We start from the raw sequence: 19246 nt of genomic DNA, 5'->3' as shown, positions 1-19246 counted from the left end.
TTTTTTTTTTTTTTTTTTTTCTTATTTTTCACTTCTAAAATGTCATCATCATCGCCACATACTCATTCATTTGATCCAGATTGTCCTTTCTGCTCTCTCGCAAACCACTCCCCTCCTCTCACTCAAAACAACATTGATGTTCTTCCACCAAACGTCCTTCTATCAACCCCACGCGTCCTTGCATTTCTTGATGTTCAACCTCTTACAACTTCTGCAGCTCACATTCTTATAACCCCACGAGCTCATACCCCGACTTTACTACAGCTCTCAAGCCAAGACGCAAAAGCTTTAGGCGAAGCGCTACCAGCAGTCGCTCGAGCAGCTGCAAAGGCCCTTGGGTATAATGATCAAGACTCTAACGATTACAATTCAAGCCCTGATTTTAATCTTATCCAGAATAACGGACCAGGTGCTGGTCAAACCGTCCCTCATGTGCATTTCCATCTAGTATTTCGTAAAAAAAATTCTTCTTCTTCTTCATCATCTTCATCTTCGCCAACCACAGGATTTTCATTAGACTCAGACCACACTGAAAAAATTGCAAAAACAATGCTCACAGATTCAAATAGATTTGCTAAAACACCAGCCTTGCGATGGTCTTATGCGGCCCAAGTGTTTGGTCGTGGCCAACGCACAGACTTGGACGATGATTGGACTCATCATATAGTCCCCCAACTTCGCAAACTTATCAAATTGTAAATTTTTTTAATATAGTTTCTCTAGATTTATTTGGGTTATTTTTTTTTTACATTTTTTTTTCTTTGTAGTCTACTTTATTCATCACCAAGACCTGTTGCGGCACGTTCCTCATCACTAGAGAGTTCCATCACTTCACGGTAATTTTCCTTGGCCCATTGGCGCGCAACTACCGAAGCTTTAAAGAATCGGCGGCTAGCATACTTTTTAAACAGAGCCACATGGCGCACTTCACGCTCCGACAAAAAGTCTACAAAAAGACGCACAATGGGCATCAGTTCTGCTTCAGATACATCGCCAGAGTAGTGCTCCAGATTGGCCGTCCATTCCAGGTTTTCCATGTCATCGGTTTCCGCATTAGCAATGCGTCTAGACAGAAACATGGCAGCTGCAGCTACTCTGGAAGGTGGGTAGCGGAGTTGGCGGTGATCCAGACAAGCAACTTCTAAAAAGTACTTGCCAAAGGACCGTGTGCGCACGTCATAATTGTCAGCCTTGGAAATCCGGCGCAGGAAATTTAGAGGGTTAGGGTACGACAGCTCGTAGCTGAGAACCTGCAGTAAGAAACGCTCTGCCGACAAAATCTCATCTTCCTTAAAGTTTTCATCCGTCAGCATGGCAAAGTACTTTGTATTTGGGGGGAACACTTCCTCGTACTTGGCCGCAATGAGAAGTGCGGCAATACCCACGAGCTGGATCTTGTCGAGGGTAACGACACGCATCGTCATGAAGCGGTCGATAATGTTGAATGCAAGAAACAGAGTTTCTGGTAAGAGACGGAGCTTAGCGTGCGTGTCCACAAGCCAGTCCATGAGAACACCGCGTGTTTCCCAGGTAAGGTCTCGCTGCTGGTCCATATAGTCTGGGTCGGGCATGTATTTACGCTCCAGTGTGTAAAAGTAGTCAAAAATATCATTGACATACTCCGAGACCATGAGGGGGTCCTCAATGTCCTCAGCATCAAGGTCATCCCATGGCTGGGTGCGCGCACGCTTAGCCGCACGAGTCTCTACCAAAAGTTGCTGTTGTTGTTGTTGTTCAACCTGCTCAACCAGGAGCTGGTCGTGTTGTTTTTGGAGCTCGAGTTCTTTTTCATATCGTAAGCGTAGTGTATTGTTGTTTTCATTAGCATCGTTAGTAGTGGTATTAATATTTAGTCTATCATTTGTCTTGTCATTATGGTCATTAGATGTATTGTTGTTATTGTCATGAGTAGAAGAAGAAGAAGAAGAAGAAGTAGAAGAATGATCTTCAGCTCTACGTTTGAGAGGTAAAATGCTGGATGAGATGGAAGATGAATTTGTTGTAGTTGTAGTTGTAGTTGTAGCTGTAGCTGTAGCTGTGATTGTTGAAGTAGTATTAATGGATGGAATGGAAGAGTTATGCACGTTAAAGGATTGTTTTGAACGGGTTGACCGAGTTGAACGATGTTGTTGTCGTTGTGGTTTCAATGATGCTGTGGAAATATCTGTTGTGATGCTATTACCATTACTTTGAACTTGTAATGGTAGTTGTTGTTGTTGTTGTTGTTGTTGAGAATCTAATGGTGGCTGTTGTTGTTGCTTGTCAGCCATCACCATTTTCTTGGCTGGCATTTTCTTGTAACCTTTTGTAGACGAAGACCCTAAGGCTGCAATTTTATGAACATTCGACAAGTCTTCGAGCGCAGCTCGTCGCTTAGCTTGGCCCTGCTGGATTGCAGAGGCAGAAGTGACAGAGGAGGAGGTAGAATTTGATAAAGATGTTGTAGATGCAAGTTTCTTTGAACGGGTGATGCGGACAGAAGAGGCGACAGCAGCGGCGGTTGCGGCAGAAGAAGCAGAGAGAGTAGACTGGCTGGCCATTCTTCTTGTTGAGCGTGTTCGACTCTAATGAATAGAGATGTTAGAAAGAAAAAAAAAAAAAGAAAAAAGAAAAAGTTATTGAGAAAAAAAAAATTATTGAGAAAAGGGAAAACAAATTTTTAGTTGGTGGTAGGTTTTTAATTATTATTATTATTATTATTATTATTATTTATTTATTATTATTAAATATATATTTTTGTTGTTGTGGTTGTTGTTAAAGTGACACACAAAGGAGAGGTTGTAGTTGTTGACGCGTGAAAAAAAAAAAAAAAAAAAAAAAAAAAAAAAACTTGATTGATGACATTTTTTAATCAAAAAAAAAAAAAAAAAAAAAAAAAAAAGGACACTTACCTGTATTGAGCTCATAAGGAATGCAATGAAAGATGATGATGATGTATTAGATTTTTGGTTGTTTTCCAAGACTTTAAAATATAAAAGATATTGGAGAAAAAAAAAAATTTTTTTTTAATACTTTTGCAAGGTAATTTATATTTTTATATTTAAAGTGGGAAGAAAATGTGAAAATGATTAGAAAATCTTTTGGAGGTTTTGAAAAAAATAAAATAAAATAAAATAATAAAAAAATAAAAAAATTAAAATTAAAATTAAAAAAAAAAATGCTTGTTGTTTGTTTGTTTGTTTGTTTGTTTGTTTGTTTATATTTATTTGTTGTTGTTGCTGTTACTGTTACTGTTGCTGGAGTGGAAAGAAAAAAAAAAAAATTGGCTGGCTGGCTGACTGGCTAAATGGCTGGCTGGATAGCTGGCTGGCTGGCTGTGGTAGAAGAAGAAGAAAAAAAGAAAAAAAGAAAAAAATGCAAGGGTTAGGTTTTGGAACGGCTGTATCTTTTTTTATGTTACTGAGAAGTTTATGATTGCAAAGAAGGCATAATAATCCACTGGGGATGAAATAAAGTAAATTCGTCGGAATGAAGGGCGGAGAAGTCCTGATTTTTTTTTAATTCTTTTAATTCTTGGTTTTTTTTAAATAATAAATTATAGATAAATGATGATGATACAAAAAGATTATTGATTAAAAATTAAAAATTATTGTAAATTTAAATACAAAAAAAACGAGTGACTGAGAAATGAAAAAAAATAAAAATAAATTAAAATAAAAATAAAAATAATTTAGCAATTATAAAGGAGCGACAGTGAAACTTTTCAATTAACAAAAAAAAAAAAAAAAAACTAATAAAAAATCCAAGATCTTTTATAGAAAACGTCAATTAGAGAGAGAGAGAGTAAGAAGAAGAAGAAGAAGAAGAAAAAAAGAGAGAGAGAGAGGGAAAAATAAAAAAGGAAAAAGAAGAGACTTTATAAGTAAAAAGGGAAAGAAATCCCATTCATCAGGAAATGTCCATCCTTTTATATATTCTTCTATATTAACTGTAAAAATACTATATAGACAAGACATAATAATAATCATAATAATAATCAAGAAACCCCTTCTACACTTCTTCTCTCCTGCGGTTGTTGCGGCGATGTAATGTTTTTGTTTATTGTTTATGTTTTTAATCAACATTCTCTGTTTATTTATTTATTTGTTTATTTATTTATTTATTTATTTGTTTGTTTACTATATACTAAGCTTAAAAAAAAAAAAAAAAAAAACCAAGCTTAAACATGAAGCCGCGTTCTTTGGTTGTTGTTGTTGTTGTTGTTGTTGTTGTTGTTGCTAAGCATAATCTATATTACTGTATACCCACCACCCATTTCTTTCCCAATAATTCATATTTACTACATCTCTCTAACAGTTATTTAAAAAAACAAAAAAATTAAAACACCTCGCTTACTTTCCCTAAAAAAAAAAAAAAAAAAAAAAAAAAGTAAATACCACCGTGTGACCTCCAGAAAAAATAAACAAGTCTCAAGATTTTTTTTTAGTTATAATCGGTGTTTTAGTTATAATCGGTGTTTTATTTATAATATAATATAATAGAATCCTCATATTCAAGATCAATCATCTGTCAATCAAACATGGTATCTATATATATATTGATTCTTTTTTTTTTTTTTCATTATCTTTTATCTAACAATCTATCTTATTTTTTTTTTTTTTCCAAACAGTCTCTCTATACTTTTGCCGATACAACCCGTCAGACAATCAACAAGTTCCGCTTCGCCTCTGCGCGAGCCAAAAACCCACAAGCTTTGATTCTTAAGATTGCTAAAACTGATCAAGTCATCTCTATTGATCCCTTTGACGATGACACCCTCATTATCTCCTCCATCGATGACCTCCGTGAAACTCTCCCAGAAAACGCCCCACGTTTGGTTCTGCTCTCTTACCCACATGTTCTCCCAGACGGAAGACTCACCGCCCCATACGTCATGCTGTACTTCCGCCCGCCAACAGCTTCACAAACCCTTCTCATGAGCTATGCTGGTGCCGTTGAGCTTATTCGTAACGAATCTAATGTTTCCAGGTATGTCTTGTCGTTATTATTATTACTATTATTATTATTATTACAAAATTACAAAATTCCTGTATCGATAGAAGACGTTTTGTTACAACATTTTACTGATTACTAACACTTGTTTTTTTTCTTTTTTTCTTTTTTTATCTTTCCAGAGTAATTGAATTCGAAGATGAAGACGATCTTGATGACATTGAAGCTCTTCTTTTTTAAATTTTACTACTTGTTTTTTTTAGAATTTAGGATGATTTAAGATCATTTAATTTTGACGTATTTTTTATTTTATTTTATTTTTTTGGTTTATATAAATGTAAATAAATTTCCCAATTGGGCATTTCTTTCCTTTTTTTTTTTTTTTTTTTTTTTATGATACTTAATAAGACCTCTCATCATCATCATCATCATCAAATACCCCACGCTCCAACGATATGCGTGCTCTACCAAAAAAAAATGACTTGCCTTATTTGTATATTTTGGCCCTGGAAACAGAATTTCCACCCCCCCTCTCTCACTCTTTGAATTAAAATTCCAATCAAAAGCAATTCTTAGGTCTTAGTCTTTGTCGTTTTTTCGTTATTTATATCACACGCTTATATATACTTATATTCACACCACATATTATTTTTATTTTTATTATTATTTTAATAATTATTTCGATCGCGATAAGATCTCTAAACTTTTTAAGCTTATGGGTTAATCCAATGCCTTATATTATTATATATAAGTCTATGAATTCCAAAATATACTTTTCTTTATTTTTAATTTACTTCAATTCAATCAATATTATTCAAAACATAAACCTCTTTTTTTTTTTTTCTCCATTCTGTCTCTTTTTATTATTATTATTATTTATTTTGTTCGCGCACTGTAAAATCGTAGCTTAATTAAAATTATTTTTTTTGTCCTGCATTAATTATCGATTCCTTGGGTCCCATCGAGAGCTTACACTTGTTCTCCAACAACAACGGCCATCAATGGAATGTAAACCAAGCACCCACTATTCTAATTCCATTGGACTAACAAAAATAAAATAAAATAAAAATATATATATATATATATATATTAAAAAAGACCTCCTCGATTCTCTTTTTATATGAAGGGTGTCAAGGTGCCTACTGACATTTACAAAGCATATCAAGGTTGCCTGTGTAGCGTGTAGAAAAAAAAAATAAACACTTTCTTAACTAAAGAACGTGTTTTTTTCATAAATCGGGCCGATACTTTGAACTTGATTGCAAGTCTAGTATATACTATTAGCTAAAGTATCAAGTGTGTGTGTGAATATTTTCAAATAAAATCTTTAAAGTCACAGTGATCAAGAATCCTGAACTCATGCACCGAAGATAGATCCGTGCATGAGATATAAATAAAAAAGATCAGAGGAACGCTCGTTTTTCTTTTTTTCTTTTTATATATATATATTTTTTTGTTTTTTCTTTTTTTAACACTTGCACACATTCTCTAGTCTAGATATCGCAAGAATCTGCCTTCTTATTACGCCTTTAAAGAAGCCTCGTAATTACATTGTTAATAGGATTAGACTCAAAATCAAAAAAAAAAAAAAAAGTTTCTGTGCTTGAAGATCTTATTTTACTCTTGGTGAACATACACTTCATCATATATATATGCCAATATATATGGAAAATAACTGTGTTATTGAAGCATTAATCGCTTATTTCATCCAACATAGAAAAGGGTCCCCCGGTTATTTATTTATTTATTTTTTACTCTCGTTGTTTTCATCATCACTGTCATTGTCGTTGAAAAATTTTTTTTTTTTAAACTTTTCAAGCTTAATAGGCTTATTGTACACTTTCTTTGTAGAATAAAAATAATACTACTATTAATTAAAAATACTTTTGCTTTAAAAGTTAAAGCATTTTCAATCGAGCCACCATTGAACTTAATAGTGTATATATAATGTCAATGTCCAATGAAAAAAAAAATATTTTCCAGTTTAAACTTAGAAAAAAAAAAAAGTATCACCACAATTAAAAATAATCAAATTTCTCTTATTTGATCCTAATCCTAACTGAAACCAAAGTTTCACTTACAATGACAGCGCTTTCTCTCTATTCTTTTTTTTTTTTTTAAAGGTTTTGATTACATTCTATATCGCCAATAAATTCAACCGTATATATGATAATCTATCTATCTATCTGCCCATTATATATAAATAATTAAAAATGCCCATAAGCTTTTTCTTTAGGTGCATTGTGACACCGCCTTTTCTTCCTCCTCCTCCCCCCCCGGAATTTTTTTTTCTTTTGTTCTGTGGAATGTACACTACATCAGACAAGGACCATCATCGCCAAAAGAGAATTGGTTGTGTTGGCATGACTAAGAAAAAAAATGCTAATTACGAGCTTAAATAGAAGATAACCATATATATATATATGGCCTGTTAGTTAGTGGATCAATTAATGGAAATAGCAAGCTTAATATACTTCCATCATCCTTATCATCAATTTCTGTTCCAAACAAACCACCATTTCCACCCCCCCTTCTTCTTTATCTTACACTCGTTTATATATTAAAGCTTTTTTTTCTTTTTTTTCATTATTATTGATGTCTGTAATCTAAGAAAAGTACTCCGCTTTTAAATATGCACATAAACCACCAAGCTCCGTATTTTATGAAATCCTCCCCCAAAAAAAACTCGTGTATGAGCCTCAAGCACTTTTTCTTTTCGGGGTTTTTTTTTTCACATTTTCCATCAACGCCGCACCGGTTAAACACCAGTGTCAATGTGCATACATATATACAGGCAGTACAAAAAGAGGCTCTCTCCCTATGCAAGTATATTCTACATTTGTAGTAATTAATAGCCAAAGCTTACCATTGAAAGGAAAAAAAAATGAAAAAAAAAACAGCTTTTTTTTTTTTAGAGAAATTACCTCATAGAGCATCTAAACAAACAATCGTAATAATAATAATAATAATAATAATAATAATAATAATAATACAGGAATCAAAAGAAAGAAATTTAAAATACTTATATTTGAGATAGAATGTTGCAATTGCCAAGGATTGTTAAAGCAGGTGGACCGACTTGAGACCGACTAAACGAGATTAAGGTGTGAAATAAAAAAAATATAAAAAACCTCAGTCTTAGAATGAAAATAGCTTTTCTACATTAATATCACCAACTTTTTTTTTTTTTTTTTTTCTTCCTCTTCATTCTTGTGCAATGTCTCTTTATATTAATTACTTTAAATATTTCCATCTTGAAAAGAAGAAATAAAAAAACTACTCAAAACAATTGGATCCAAAGTTTCATTTAAAAAATAATAGAACGCTCATCTTTACATAATAATCCAACGTAAGGCACAGGGTCACAAGATATACACAAAATTTAAACCACAGTCTTTGAAATTTATCAAACATTGTGAGACATGGAGATTTCCTTATTTAAAAAAAAATAAAAATAAAAATAAAAGCTTTGACATGTTTTTTTTTTTTTGTAATGTAACCGGGTATTGCTACAAATGAACCAAAACAGAGTTTTTATATTTATATTTATTTTTATATTTATTTTTCCCTTTTCGCTTCAAAATAGTAAAAAGGTTTCTCCGGAAAGACCAAAAGCAAAGATCAAGTGAGATGTAGGATAAATAAAAACCAAAAAAAAAAAAAAAAAATAGGGGATAAAGAAGAAGAAGAAGAAGAATAACCAAAAAAAAAAAATCAATTACCTAATGCTGTTTAATACATTTGTAACATAATCGAGAGAAACAACCCATCTTAACTACCTCTGATATTTCAAGAACAAGAAATAAAAGCTTCCAGTTCTTTGATATCACACTCTTTCTAAGTTGGTTAACAATGTTAGCTATGGTTTTGTTTTGTTTTATTCTATTCTATTCACATTCACATCCACATTCACATTCATATTCTCATTTACATTCATAATTCATAATTCATTTTAAGTCTTTTTCAATACACTATATGCCTAGCCCTGCAACCAAAAACCCCTCTCTTGATGCTACATTACCAAACTTATCACATTACCATTTATCTCTCTAGAATGTATGCGTAATTATAGAATCTTTCAATGTTTTTTTTTTTTTTTTTTTTTTTTTACATTAACCAATGCGGCTCAAAGCATTCCAAAAGCCATACCTTTTGTTTTCCTAAACCAAAAAAAACGAAAAAAAAACACATACATCACTCTCAAACTTGTGAGCCACTATCACTTTGTTCTTTTGTCTTTGAAAATATTACTTTGGTATCAAATTTTTTTTTTTTTTTTTGATTATTTATCCATAGAAAATTTCGCATCTATCTGTCAAATTAAGCATATATCCATCTTTATTTGCTTTTAATTCTGAGTGTACTAGAAAAAAGAGACTTGAAAGAAAAAAAAAAAAAAAAACCACTACTAAACTTAGAATTAAATGTAATGAACACTTTGCAAAACAAAAGATCTTCAAAATTTCTGTTATGGACGTTTTAGGGAAAAAGGAAAAAAAAAAAATCGTAGCTGAGAATTACTACTGGGTACAACTCAAAATTTCAATCTTTAAATATCCTTTCCACTTTTTATTGTTGTAGTAGGTCTCTTCATCATTTGCCCCAACGCTTAAACCAAAAAGGACTTTCCAAGCTTAAACTAAAACCAGCCAGCCAGCCAGTTAGCCAGCCAGTTAGCCAGCCAGTTAGCCAGCCAGTTAGCCAGCCGGCCTTCTTTTCATTAGATGATATAACTAAGCGTAGATTTTGACTAGCTCTAAAGGGTCATCTACACTTCCATAGCGTTTCCATGATATCGTTTCCATGAGATGTCCATTTTTCTCCTGTCCTCATCCTCTATTCTCTGCTGTTCTCTTCTCGCGTTGTATTTATGCCAATTTAAGCTTAATCAGTGAATCTAACCCTCTCTAATTTATATAAACGTACCTCATTTTCTTATTTATCACCAGCAGTAACGCCATCATTCTTTAATTTTTTTTTTTTGGTCCTCATCTTTTCTTTTCTTTTGTTTATTATTTCCCCTTTGAACCCTTTATATTTTATTTATATATTAATATCAAAATATTTAATAATTTCAATCGTCTACCTGGAAACCACCACCTTTATTTTCTCATTAATTAGTGGTAACACCAACAACAGCATTTATCTTTTGACCACCGCCATCACTCTTTTTTTTTTTTTTTTTTTTTTCTACCCCTTTCTTTTACAGGAACTGGATTTATTTTTTTTTTCTTTTTTTTTTTTTTTTTTGATTAATTATGTGGTCTCCATCATTTCTTTATTGTCCGCCGGCATCTCCTGTAGTGCGCCGCATTGTCCTAAAGAGGACATTTTCAACGGCGGACATTGCAAACCAAAAAAAAAAAAAAAAAAAAAAAAAATAGAGCAAGAAATATTTGAAGACTACGATGATACTGGTATTCCTTTGACTAGATGTGTAGATGTGTAAATGAAAAATATATTTAAGTAAAGCTGATGGTAGGGAGCTAAATATTTTTTGAAAAAAAAAAAAAAATATAAAAAAATAAATGGTTGTGCAGGTATATATTTTAAACCCTAACCATTTTGAATTCATTAATAAAGCATTTACAGTTCACTGTATATTACTTGAAAAAACCTCAATATCACCAGCAGTGACTATACATACAATATAAAATTATTACAAAATGAATTTACAAAGCTTATTCAGATGATAAATTTAGTAATATAATAACGGTAATAGAAAAGATAATTTTTTTTCCATTTTCAATGGTTTTAATAAATCCTAATGAATAATGAATAATGAAAAACAAACAAACAAACAAGTAACAATAAGCAAATTGACTTAAAGTTCATCAGTGGGTAAGGGTAATTCAAAACAAAGTCAAACTTTAATATACATTTAATCACGTGATCAATATTGATATAGTAGTTGTTATCTTAATAATTATTAAGCTTCGAATTGTGTTGCTCAAGTTATTGCATTTTTTTTTAAAAAAAAAAGTTTACTTTACTACCATTTCAACCAGTGCTTCAAACAGTGCTTCAAACGAACAATCAAACAATCAAACAAACTAAAGAACTTACAAGCCAGTCATGTCCGAGTTTCCAGATAAAAACTTACCTGCAAGTCAGAACTCGCAAAATGAATCTTCATCTAATGTTTCAAGGGTGACTACGGATAAGGAGATTTCCCTTAATAATTTTGTTAATTCTAATCATTCACAAACTGCTGGTATTTCTGTCACCAATATTCCGCAGCAACCTTTACCTCCAACATCAATACCACCTCCAACTCAAACTATCCAAAGTGCAACATTTACAAATGTTAATTCTTTTATTTCTGGAAACCTGCCTCAGTCTGTTCCCTCTAATCAATCAGGTCCAGGGGGCGTACTTAATATGACATGTTTTGGTACTATTAATCCAGAAACTGATAAGGAGTTTTCTCAACGCACTCCTTCAACAGATTCCTCACTCCTATTTTCACTTAAAAGAAAACGAGGAGTTGACTTTAATTCTAATTTTGGACATAACGAAAATGAGGAATCATCTATTCCTCATGCCAAGTCTTTTACTTTTAAATCTTCGCTAAATGTATTAAGTTTTTCAAATGAAACGAATACAACCAATACAGCGAATACATCGAATTCATCGAATTCATCGAATACAAAGAATACAACGAACACAACGAATAAAACGAATACAACCAATTCAACCAATACATCGAAGACAACCAATTCAACCAATACATCGAATACATCGAATACAACCAATATAACCAATGCAACGAATACAACGAATACAACCAATGCAACGAATACAACCAATGCAACGAATACCGCAAACACCACGGATACAACGAATACCACGGATACAAAGGATACAACGAATACCACGGATACACAGGATACAACGAATACCACGGATACACAGGATACAACGAACACAACGAATACATCGAATGCAACGAATACAACGAATACATCAAATACATCGAATACATCGAATAAATCGAATACAACTAATGCTACTAACGCAACAAATGTACAACTTAAACCCCCTATGGCAAAGAGCGTACCTACAGTGCCATATCCCCGCCGCATCAACACCAATTCAACCGAACTTGTTTTCCGACCTTATTTGGATCCACAGAGTAAAACGGAAAATGCTATTGTTAGTGTCGTTGGTCATGCAGACTTTCGCAGTCATGCTTCTGTTTATAATTACTCATCCTTTTCTCTGCCACCAGAACTTCCTGATAGCACTTCAGATGTTGAACCAGATGAAAATTTGGATAATGATCCTCAGGCACTAGATGATTACAATGATAATGACACTACAACAACCACGATTGGTAAGCTTATAATAAATAAGTAATATATAAAATAAAATAGTAATTAACCAATAAAAGGATATTTGAATGCTGACGAAAGCATACCAGTTGATGAATCTAAATTGCCTAGAATACATGTGGATAATATTCTTTCTGGATCAGACCCAATTCAAAGACCGAATCCTATAGATTTGGCCTCAATTAAAATGGATGATGATTCTAGTTTGGAAGGAAATCTTGGTTATGATCCTTCAAGTCTTCCCCCACCTCCGACGCAGAAACAACTTGATAATCAGGTATCACCTTCGGAAATACTTAGACTCGAAGCTTGCCGCGTTCATCTCATGAATAAAATTGCCAATGACCCTGTTGCAAATGCATATGCCACAATACAATTTGATCTTATTGTCAAACGCGGCATCTCTCAAAAATCTTTTAATACTGTCATTAAAAATCTCACAAATTTGCCAAAAAATCAGAAAAATCGATTTAAACGTGAAATTAGAGGGTTTATTGCTTTTATGAATGAGCTTTGTGGTCCTACCGAAGGACCAAACTATTTTGGTACAGGTATCCGAAGTTTTGATGTATGCCCAAACTTTTGTTTAGCTTTTGATGGCCCTGAATATGGAGATATCACTTGTGATTCTTGTGAAGGTCCATGCCAACACAAACGCCATCTAGACAAATGCCCGCGATGCAACAGCAACCGATTAAAGAAATTTAGTAACGATCGAGTTCCCTTACCCGTTACTGTAAAGTACTTATCTTTTCGATCTTACATTCAAAATTGGTTTTCCAACTCTTTTTGTGCCCAAGTTTTATCGAATTCACTTGCCACATCGGATTCGGATATTACTGATATATTCGATGGCATATACACTCAAGCTGCCGGATTTCCTACCACACCCAATACTTTACAATCTCTTACAGTTCGCAGACTGATCTTTCATTTGTGCACTGATGATGGTAACATCATTAAGAGTGGTGAAAATTTGAAGTTGAATAACGTGAAACTTGTATGCCATAATTTCCCTAAGGCAGATAGAGCTAAGTTTGCCTTTTCTCCTTTTTCTTTCCCTCACAAAACTGGTGAAATTGCACATGCTTATTTACCGTCTTTTTTCTGGGCCATTACAAATGATTTTTATCAAGCACAGTATGGCATGTTTGTATACAATTCTTTCACCCAACAAGAAGAAATAATTTTCCCCAAATTACTTTATTTATGTGCTGATAAGCCAGCATCTAATAGTGTCCTAGGTTACACCTCGACAGCTGGCAAACACCCTTGTCCTACTTGCAAGGTTGAGCAATATTTCACTGGACTGCCCACTGATGCCACTGATGCCACTGATGCCACTGATGCCACAGATGCCACTGCTACTTCTACTTCTACTGCCACAGATACCACAGTTTCAACTAAGAGGAACGGTAAAAACAAAGGGGTTCCTACATACTTAACTCCTCAGGATTTATCTATGAGAACCAGTCAAGATTCAATTGAAGCTACGAGAGATCTTCCTCTTTACACAGACATTTCTCCAACTAAGAAATTTCCTCGGCCTGCTATCGTGCTAAAAAAAAATAAAGGTGAGCAGATAGGTATCAACGACAAATCCGCCTTTTTCAGCGACGATCCTAATCGGTCAATCGCAGCTTTCATGGGTCCTGAGTCTATTGCAATTGATCTTATGAATTTTTCCTTTGTTAACATTGCAGATCTAATGGGTAACTTTTTACTGCCTTTAAAAAAAAGTAAAAGAAACAGTGAAAAAAATGATGACCCTGTGACTTTAAAAGATCTGAAACTCAATGTACATCATAAGGAAGCACTTTTAAACGTTTTTCGGGGAATGAACTACGTTGCTAGTAGTCAGTGGTTGAACGAAGAAATTGATATTCAAGCTTTTAGAGATGGGAGATTTTCCGAAATTTCATCTGAAAATAAAAAAGTATTTCTCGAGTTATTTACACTGATATATTTTTCCATTCTCCCCCAGTTTGAAAATGATTCAAAAAAATTGCATCTTCTCAATTTACTTCTTGAGCTGACCATCATAATTCGCATGAGTTACATGTCTAAAATCCCACGAGATATTTTTGATTTTGACAAGTCAACAAACAATCTCAAAGGTACGCACAACTTCAGCACCTTTATTGTCCAATTTATTCAAGATTGGGAAAAATCATTTTATGAAGCTACACAATCTTTGGGAGAAATGCCAATTGATATCCACCTTTTGTCACATATACCTTATTTTTTGGCTATTAATGGTAGTATTCGTGAGATGTGGGCTGGGATTCCTGAGAGGTCTGAAGTTATTTTCAAAAGAGAAACCGATTCTTCACTCTATATGGCTGAAAATTTGGGAGAAGGAAGACTCAGAAAATTTGCAGCTAAAATTCTCCAACCTCAGCAAAAAATCTTGACACAAACTGGTTATGTACTTCAAAAGCCAGCTCGTCACCCCAAACAGCCTTCTACTAAAAAGAAATCTGCAGCTGATATTAGAACAGCGATCCCTGCTACCTCTACAGGTACTTTAATCACTACAACCTCAGTTGCACCTTTAAACCCTGGTTCCAACTTTCCTTCTGATGTTCCTTATACTTTTGAATTTCCACTTGATAGAATTATATATATGATTGCTCATCCTATCGGCACCAAATTTGGTTCTGAAAGTGGGCGTATTAATTTCTGGGCTCAATTCCGAATCATGTTCCCCAGATTTGATATTCAAGGGGGAAATAATTTTGAATCTACTCCTGGGTTTGAATTTAAGCCAGATTTCAATCTGGCAAACTCACGGGCATTTGAATGGGAAAGTTATTTTAGTGGGCAAGACGAAAGATTTAGACTCGCTTTTGAAACTGGATATAATTTTGAATTTTTAAAGACTTTTAACAAGCTTTTAACTGATTTCAACGCAGCTCGCCACAAAGACTTGTCAAGTTTTTTGGAAATTAACAAAGACGCTTTTATTCCTGGTCGTTCTGAATTACAAAAGGTAGAATTAGCCACAAATGTAAAGAACGCTTTTCGAAGGATTATTCAATTTGCTGATTCCTTAAAAGACAAGGATCTTAGTTCATCAGCTCCGACCAGCTCAACTGAAATTGGTACATCTGGTTCTACTGAGCCTGTTAGCACATTAGCTGACAATAACCCAGCACCTAGTCAACCACCAACTGACGATGAGCCTAATTTTATGGCTGAGGACATGGACGATGGTACAGAAAATTCAAGAAATAATTCGTCTTCAACAGGCCCCAAGTTCTCTTTTAATGTCTCGTTCCAAGAAATTCAGAACGCAATTGATGGCTATATAGCCCTACGCAAAGAAGGCAGTAAAGTGTATTCTTTGCATTTGTTTCGGCAGTGCCAGCCCTTATCAAATCCTAAGAAGAAGATCGAATATGGTGAAATAATTCGGGTTAAAAGATCTTCTATAAAATCATCATCATCATCATCATCATCATATAAACTTGCCATTTATATGAAAAGCTTTGCATTTGTGAAGGTGAAATTTTCTGATGGCAAAGAAGAGGGATTTGTTTTTGGAAAGTTTTTGGATCTAGACAAAAGCCAAAAATTAGAGCTTGACTCTGATCTGAAGCTTCACGACAAACAAAAAGGCAAGCTTATTCTTGGATATCGCAGCACGAGATTTCAACTAGTTGATTACTTTAGTGTGATTCCTCTTGAACAGATCGGCAATGTTTGTTTTCTAATCTGTCCTCCTTATTGTAAAGGTCCAAACGACACCTTTTTTCTCATGGAGTACTTGTTTGATCCTAATATTTTTGCTAGAATTGAACGCGAAAATGATGAGCCAATTGATTTGGCACTTTATGAAGATGAAGATGAAATTGGCGGCGAATTTCAAAATGTGATTAATCAAAATAATATGAGGCTGACTCCTGAAGTAATTGCAGATCTTTCGAAAGAGACTCTTCATGGAATGAGGTATGCTACAGAAGAATTAAATAGAGACTATATGGAGTATTTGGTAGGAGGAACTAGTCATAAGGGTATCATACAGTTGGCTAAGGAAGAAATGATTGCGACTGCAAAAAGTCTTCAAGATTGGAAAAACAAACGAAAACAACTGTTTTCGAATCTGCATCCAGGCACTTAACTTTAATATTTAATTTGGTATAGATATTTGATGTATTTTTTTTTGACAATGAAAGAATAAATATTTTGGTATTAATTGCTCTTTAAACCAATATAATAAAACTCCAACTTTTTTAAAAATTCGTTTAATATTGTTAAATTAATTCAATTTAATTAAGTTATTTTTTTAATAACTTTAATGTAATTGTAATAAAAAAAATATGACTAAGCAATTTGAAATTTTTTTTCACTTCACGGCTTTTTCACACCAAAGTTTTTTTCTTGGTGATCTGACTGATTAACAGACTTTTAACATCAAAGACAAACTTGCATAAACAAAATGGCACGCCCTAAAAGAGGAGGTCCCAGTTTGCCGTCAGACTTGCTTGACGAGCTGTGTATGTAATATTTTCAACTGTTAAATATAAAAACCAATCTAACTTTGAAAAAAAAAAAAAAAAAAAAAAAAAAAACAGCTGGTGCCACAGGAACAAATGATAGACAAAACAACAGACGGACTAAAAAACGCAAGATTGTAAGCCGCAAAGAACTGCGCAAAGAAGAACGCAAAGCCAAAAAGATGAAACGCAGCGGGCAACCTGAGTCAATTGTTTCTTCAGGTGGTGTCAATGGAACTCATCAAAAGAACGACAGTGCTTCAAAGAAGATTCAAAAGGGTGGACCAGCCAAGAAAAAGCCAGCTCCAAAACAAGATAGTGATGATGATGTTGGTGACTTTGATGACGATGAAGAAGACGAGTTTGGAGGGTTTAGTGATGATGACGATTTGGATGAGGACGATTTTGATGATAATGATGAGGATGGCGGGTCAGTCGAAGATACCTGGGCAGCACTCAAAAAACTTAAGGAAAAGAAAAAGGTTGCTACTGAGCCGGAAACAGCTGAGGATACCTGGGCAGCTTTAAAAAAGCTTAAGGAGAAAAAGAACAAGAAATCAGGGCCTGAGCCAGAAACTGCGGAAGATACATGGGCAGCTCTTAAGAAGCTGAAAGAAAAAAAGAACAAAAAGGCTGAGCCTGAACCCGAGCCCGAAACTGCAGAAGATACGTGGGCAGCACTGAAAAAGCTTAAAGAAAAGAAAAAGAAAGTAGCTGATGTGGAGCCAGAGACTGCAGAAGATACATGGGCAGCGCTGAAAAAACTTAAAGAAAAAAAGAAGAAGGGATCCGACAAAAAGACAGTAGATATTGAGCCTGAGACTGCAGAAGATACCTGGGCTGCACTAAAAAAGCTCAAGGAAAAGAAAACTGGAAAGACTGATGTTACTGAGAAACAAAAAAAGAGCAAAAAGATAACTGAAAAGCCAAAAGAGGCTGCAGCTCCACCCAAGCGTGCAGGCCGCAGTCTTGCAGATCTTCTTAATAAGACTACACCAGGGTCATCAACTTCATCTACATCCAAGGAGCCTAAGGAGTCCAAGATTCCGTCACATTTGCCCAATGATGTACAAGAGGCATTCCGACGAGATGATGAGGATATTGCCTTTTATTCGAAAATGTTGGGTATGAAGGATCCGTTAGGTCAAATGCCTAAGATGAATGAAGACGATGAGGATGGTTTGGAAGATTTGTTGGATGGTTTGGATCTTGATTTTGGAGACTACGATAGTTCTGAGGAAGAGGAAGAAGAAGAAGAAAAAGAGGAAAAGGAAAAGAAGACGAAACCGGCAAAGCGGGTAAAACAACAGGAGCCAGAAAGTGATGATGACGACGAAGAAAAAGATAGTGATGAAGATGAAGATGAACTTACAGGACTCCCGTTTTCCTCAGACGATGAGCTGGATTCAGATGACTTTGATTCGGATGGATCTGAAGACTTGGAAGGTCTAGACGAAAGCGGCAATGAAGATGAGGATGAAGAAGATGATTTTGAGAATGAGGTATCAGAATCTGATGAAGAAGATGATGAAGAAGATGATGAAGAAGAAGAAGAAGATACCAAGCCTAAACGCGAGAACCCATACGTTGCTCCGACTACTGAAAAATACATTCCACCATCTGTACGCAAGCGTATGGAAGAAGCCCAGAAAGCAGCAGCAGCAGGAGGGTCGTCTTCTGGAACCACAGATGCATCTGGACTTTCACCTGAAGAAATGGCGCGTCTACGGCGTCAAGTTAAAGGTCAATTAAATCGATTGACTGATACCAATATTGCAGGCATTGTGAAGACACTTTCTGATATGTATTTGAACCACCCTCGTCAGTATGTTACGGAGATTGTAACGGAAACAGTACTAAGTGCTGTGGCACTCCAAGGTGCACTTTCAGAAAAGTTTTTGGCTGTACATGCGGCTCTCGTGGCAGCACTTTATCGATCTGCAGGCCTTGAGTTTGGTGCACATTTTGTGCAAACACTTGTGGAGGAGTACGATAAACGAGTGGGTAAGCAAACAAAAGAAGAAAAAGAAAAAGATGATAATGATGAGAGTGCAGTGTTTAAAGTGTCCAACAAGGAAGCAGCAAACTTGATTTCATTGTTGGCCGAACTTTATTCATTCAACATTGTATGGTGTGGAATTGTATACGATTTTGTGCGCGAGTTTTTGCAACCTGTCGATAGCAAAGGAGTAGGGTTGGACGAAGGCAAGACGGAGATGTTGCTGCGTGTTCTGCGTGCTGCAGGTTCTCAATTACGATCTGATGATCCGCGGGCGTTACGTGACATTGTTGTAAAGTTGAATGAGCTTAAAGCTCGGGCTTCAGAACGTGGGCAACAATTAAGTCCACGTACTTTATTTATGATTGGGTTTATTGAAGATCTTAAAAATAATCGGCAAAAGAGAGTAGGAGAAAATAATACGGAAACAGCGCGTGAAACACGGAAACAAATGCGTGATTTTTTAAATGCAAATGTCAAGG

At 34.7% G+C, this 19246-nt stretch overlaps 5 protein-coding genes across 5 annotated transcripts in view; 4 read left to right on the top strand and 1 right to left on the bottom strand.

Annotated features, from left to right (window-relative positions):
* Window positions 1–39: 39 nt before the first annotated feature.
* Window positions 40–699, top strand: SAPINGB_P005000 (uncharacterized protein; the record flags this gene model as incomplete). Its single annotated transcript, XM_031999715.1, has 1 exon — window positions 40–699. One exon carries the CDS (start codon window positions 40–42, stop codon window positions 697–699), a length of 660 nt encoding a protein of 219 aa, XP_031855606.1.
* A 74-nt stretch (window positions 700–773) lies between these two features.
* On the bottom strand, window positions 774–2906 carry SAPINGB_P004999 (uncharacterized protein; the record flags this gene model as incomplete). The annotated part of the gene is made up of 2 exons (XM_031999714.1): window positions 774–2564; window positions 2892–2906. 2 exons carry the CDS (start codon window positions 2904–2906, stop codon window positions 774–776), a joined length of 1806 nt encoding a protein of 601 aa, XP_031855605.1.
* Window positions 2907–4519: 1613 nt separating this feature from the next.
* On the top strand, window positions 4520–5172 carry SAPINGB_P004998 (uncharacterized protein; the record flags this gene model as incomplete). Its single annotated transcript, XM_031999713.1, has 3 exons — window positions 4520–4522; window positions 4610–4968; window positions 5115–5172. 3 exons carry the CDS (start codon window positions 4520–4522, stop codon window positions 5170–5172), a joined length of 420 nt encoding a protein of 139 aa, XP_031855604.1.
* A 5835-nt stretch (window positions 5173–11007) lies between these two features.
* On the top strand, window positions 11008–16389 carry SAPINGB_P004997 (uncharacterized protein; the record flags this gene model as incomplete). Its single annotated transcript, XM_031999712.1, has 2 exons — window positions 11008–12268; window positions 12326–16389. 2 exons carry the CDS (start codon window positions 11008–11010, stop codon window positions 16387–16389), a joined length of 5325 nt encoding a protein of 1774 aa, XP_031855603.1.
* A 318-nt stretch (window positions 16390–16707) lies between these two features.
* Window positions 16708–19246, top strand: part of SAPINGB_P004996 (uncharacterized protein) — a gene marked incomplete at both ends in the record, with an annotated part of 3990 nt that continues 1451 nt past the window's right edge. The window contains 2 exons of the mRNA XM_031999711.1: window positions 16708–16765; window positions 16844–19246. The exon at window positions 16844–19246 is cut by the window's right edge and continues 1451 nt beyond it. Coding sequence (XP_031855602.1) covers window positions 16708–16765; window positions 16844–19246 — 2461 coding nt within the window. The remainder of the gene's footprint in view (window positions 16766–16843) is intronic.

The sequence above is a fragment of the Magnusiomyces paraingens genome (assembly GCF_902498895.1).
Source record: "Magnusiomyces paraingens strain CBS 517.90 genome assembly, contig: contig4, whole genome shotgun sequence".
NCBI lineage: Eukaryota > Fungi > Ascomycota > Dipodascomycetes > Dipodascales > Dipodascaceae > Magnusiomyces > Magnusiomyces paraingens.
This window is presented reverse-complemented; position numbering and strand designations above follow the sequence as displayed.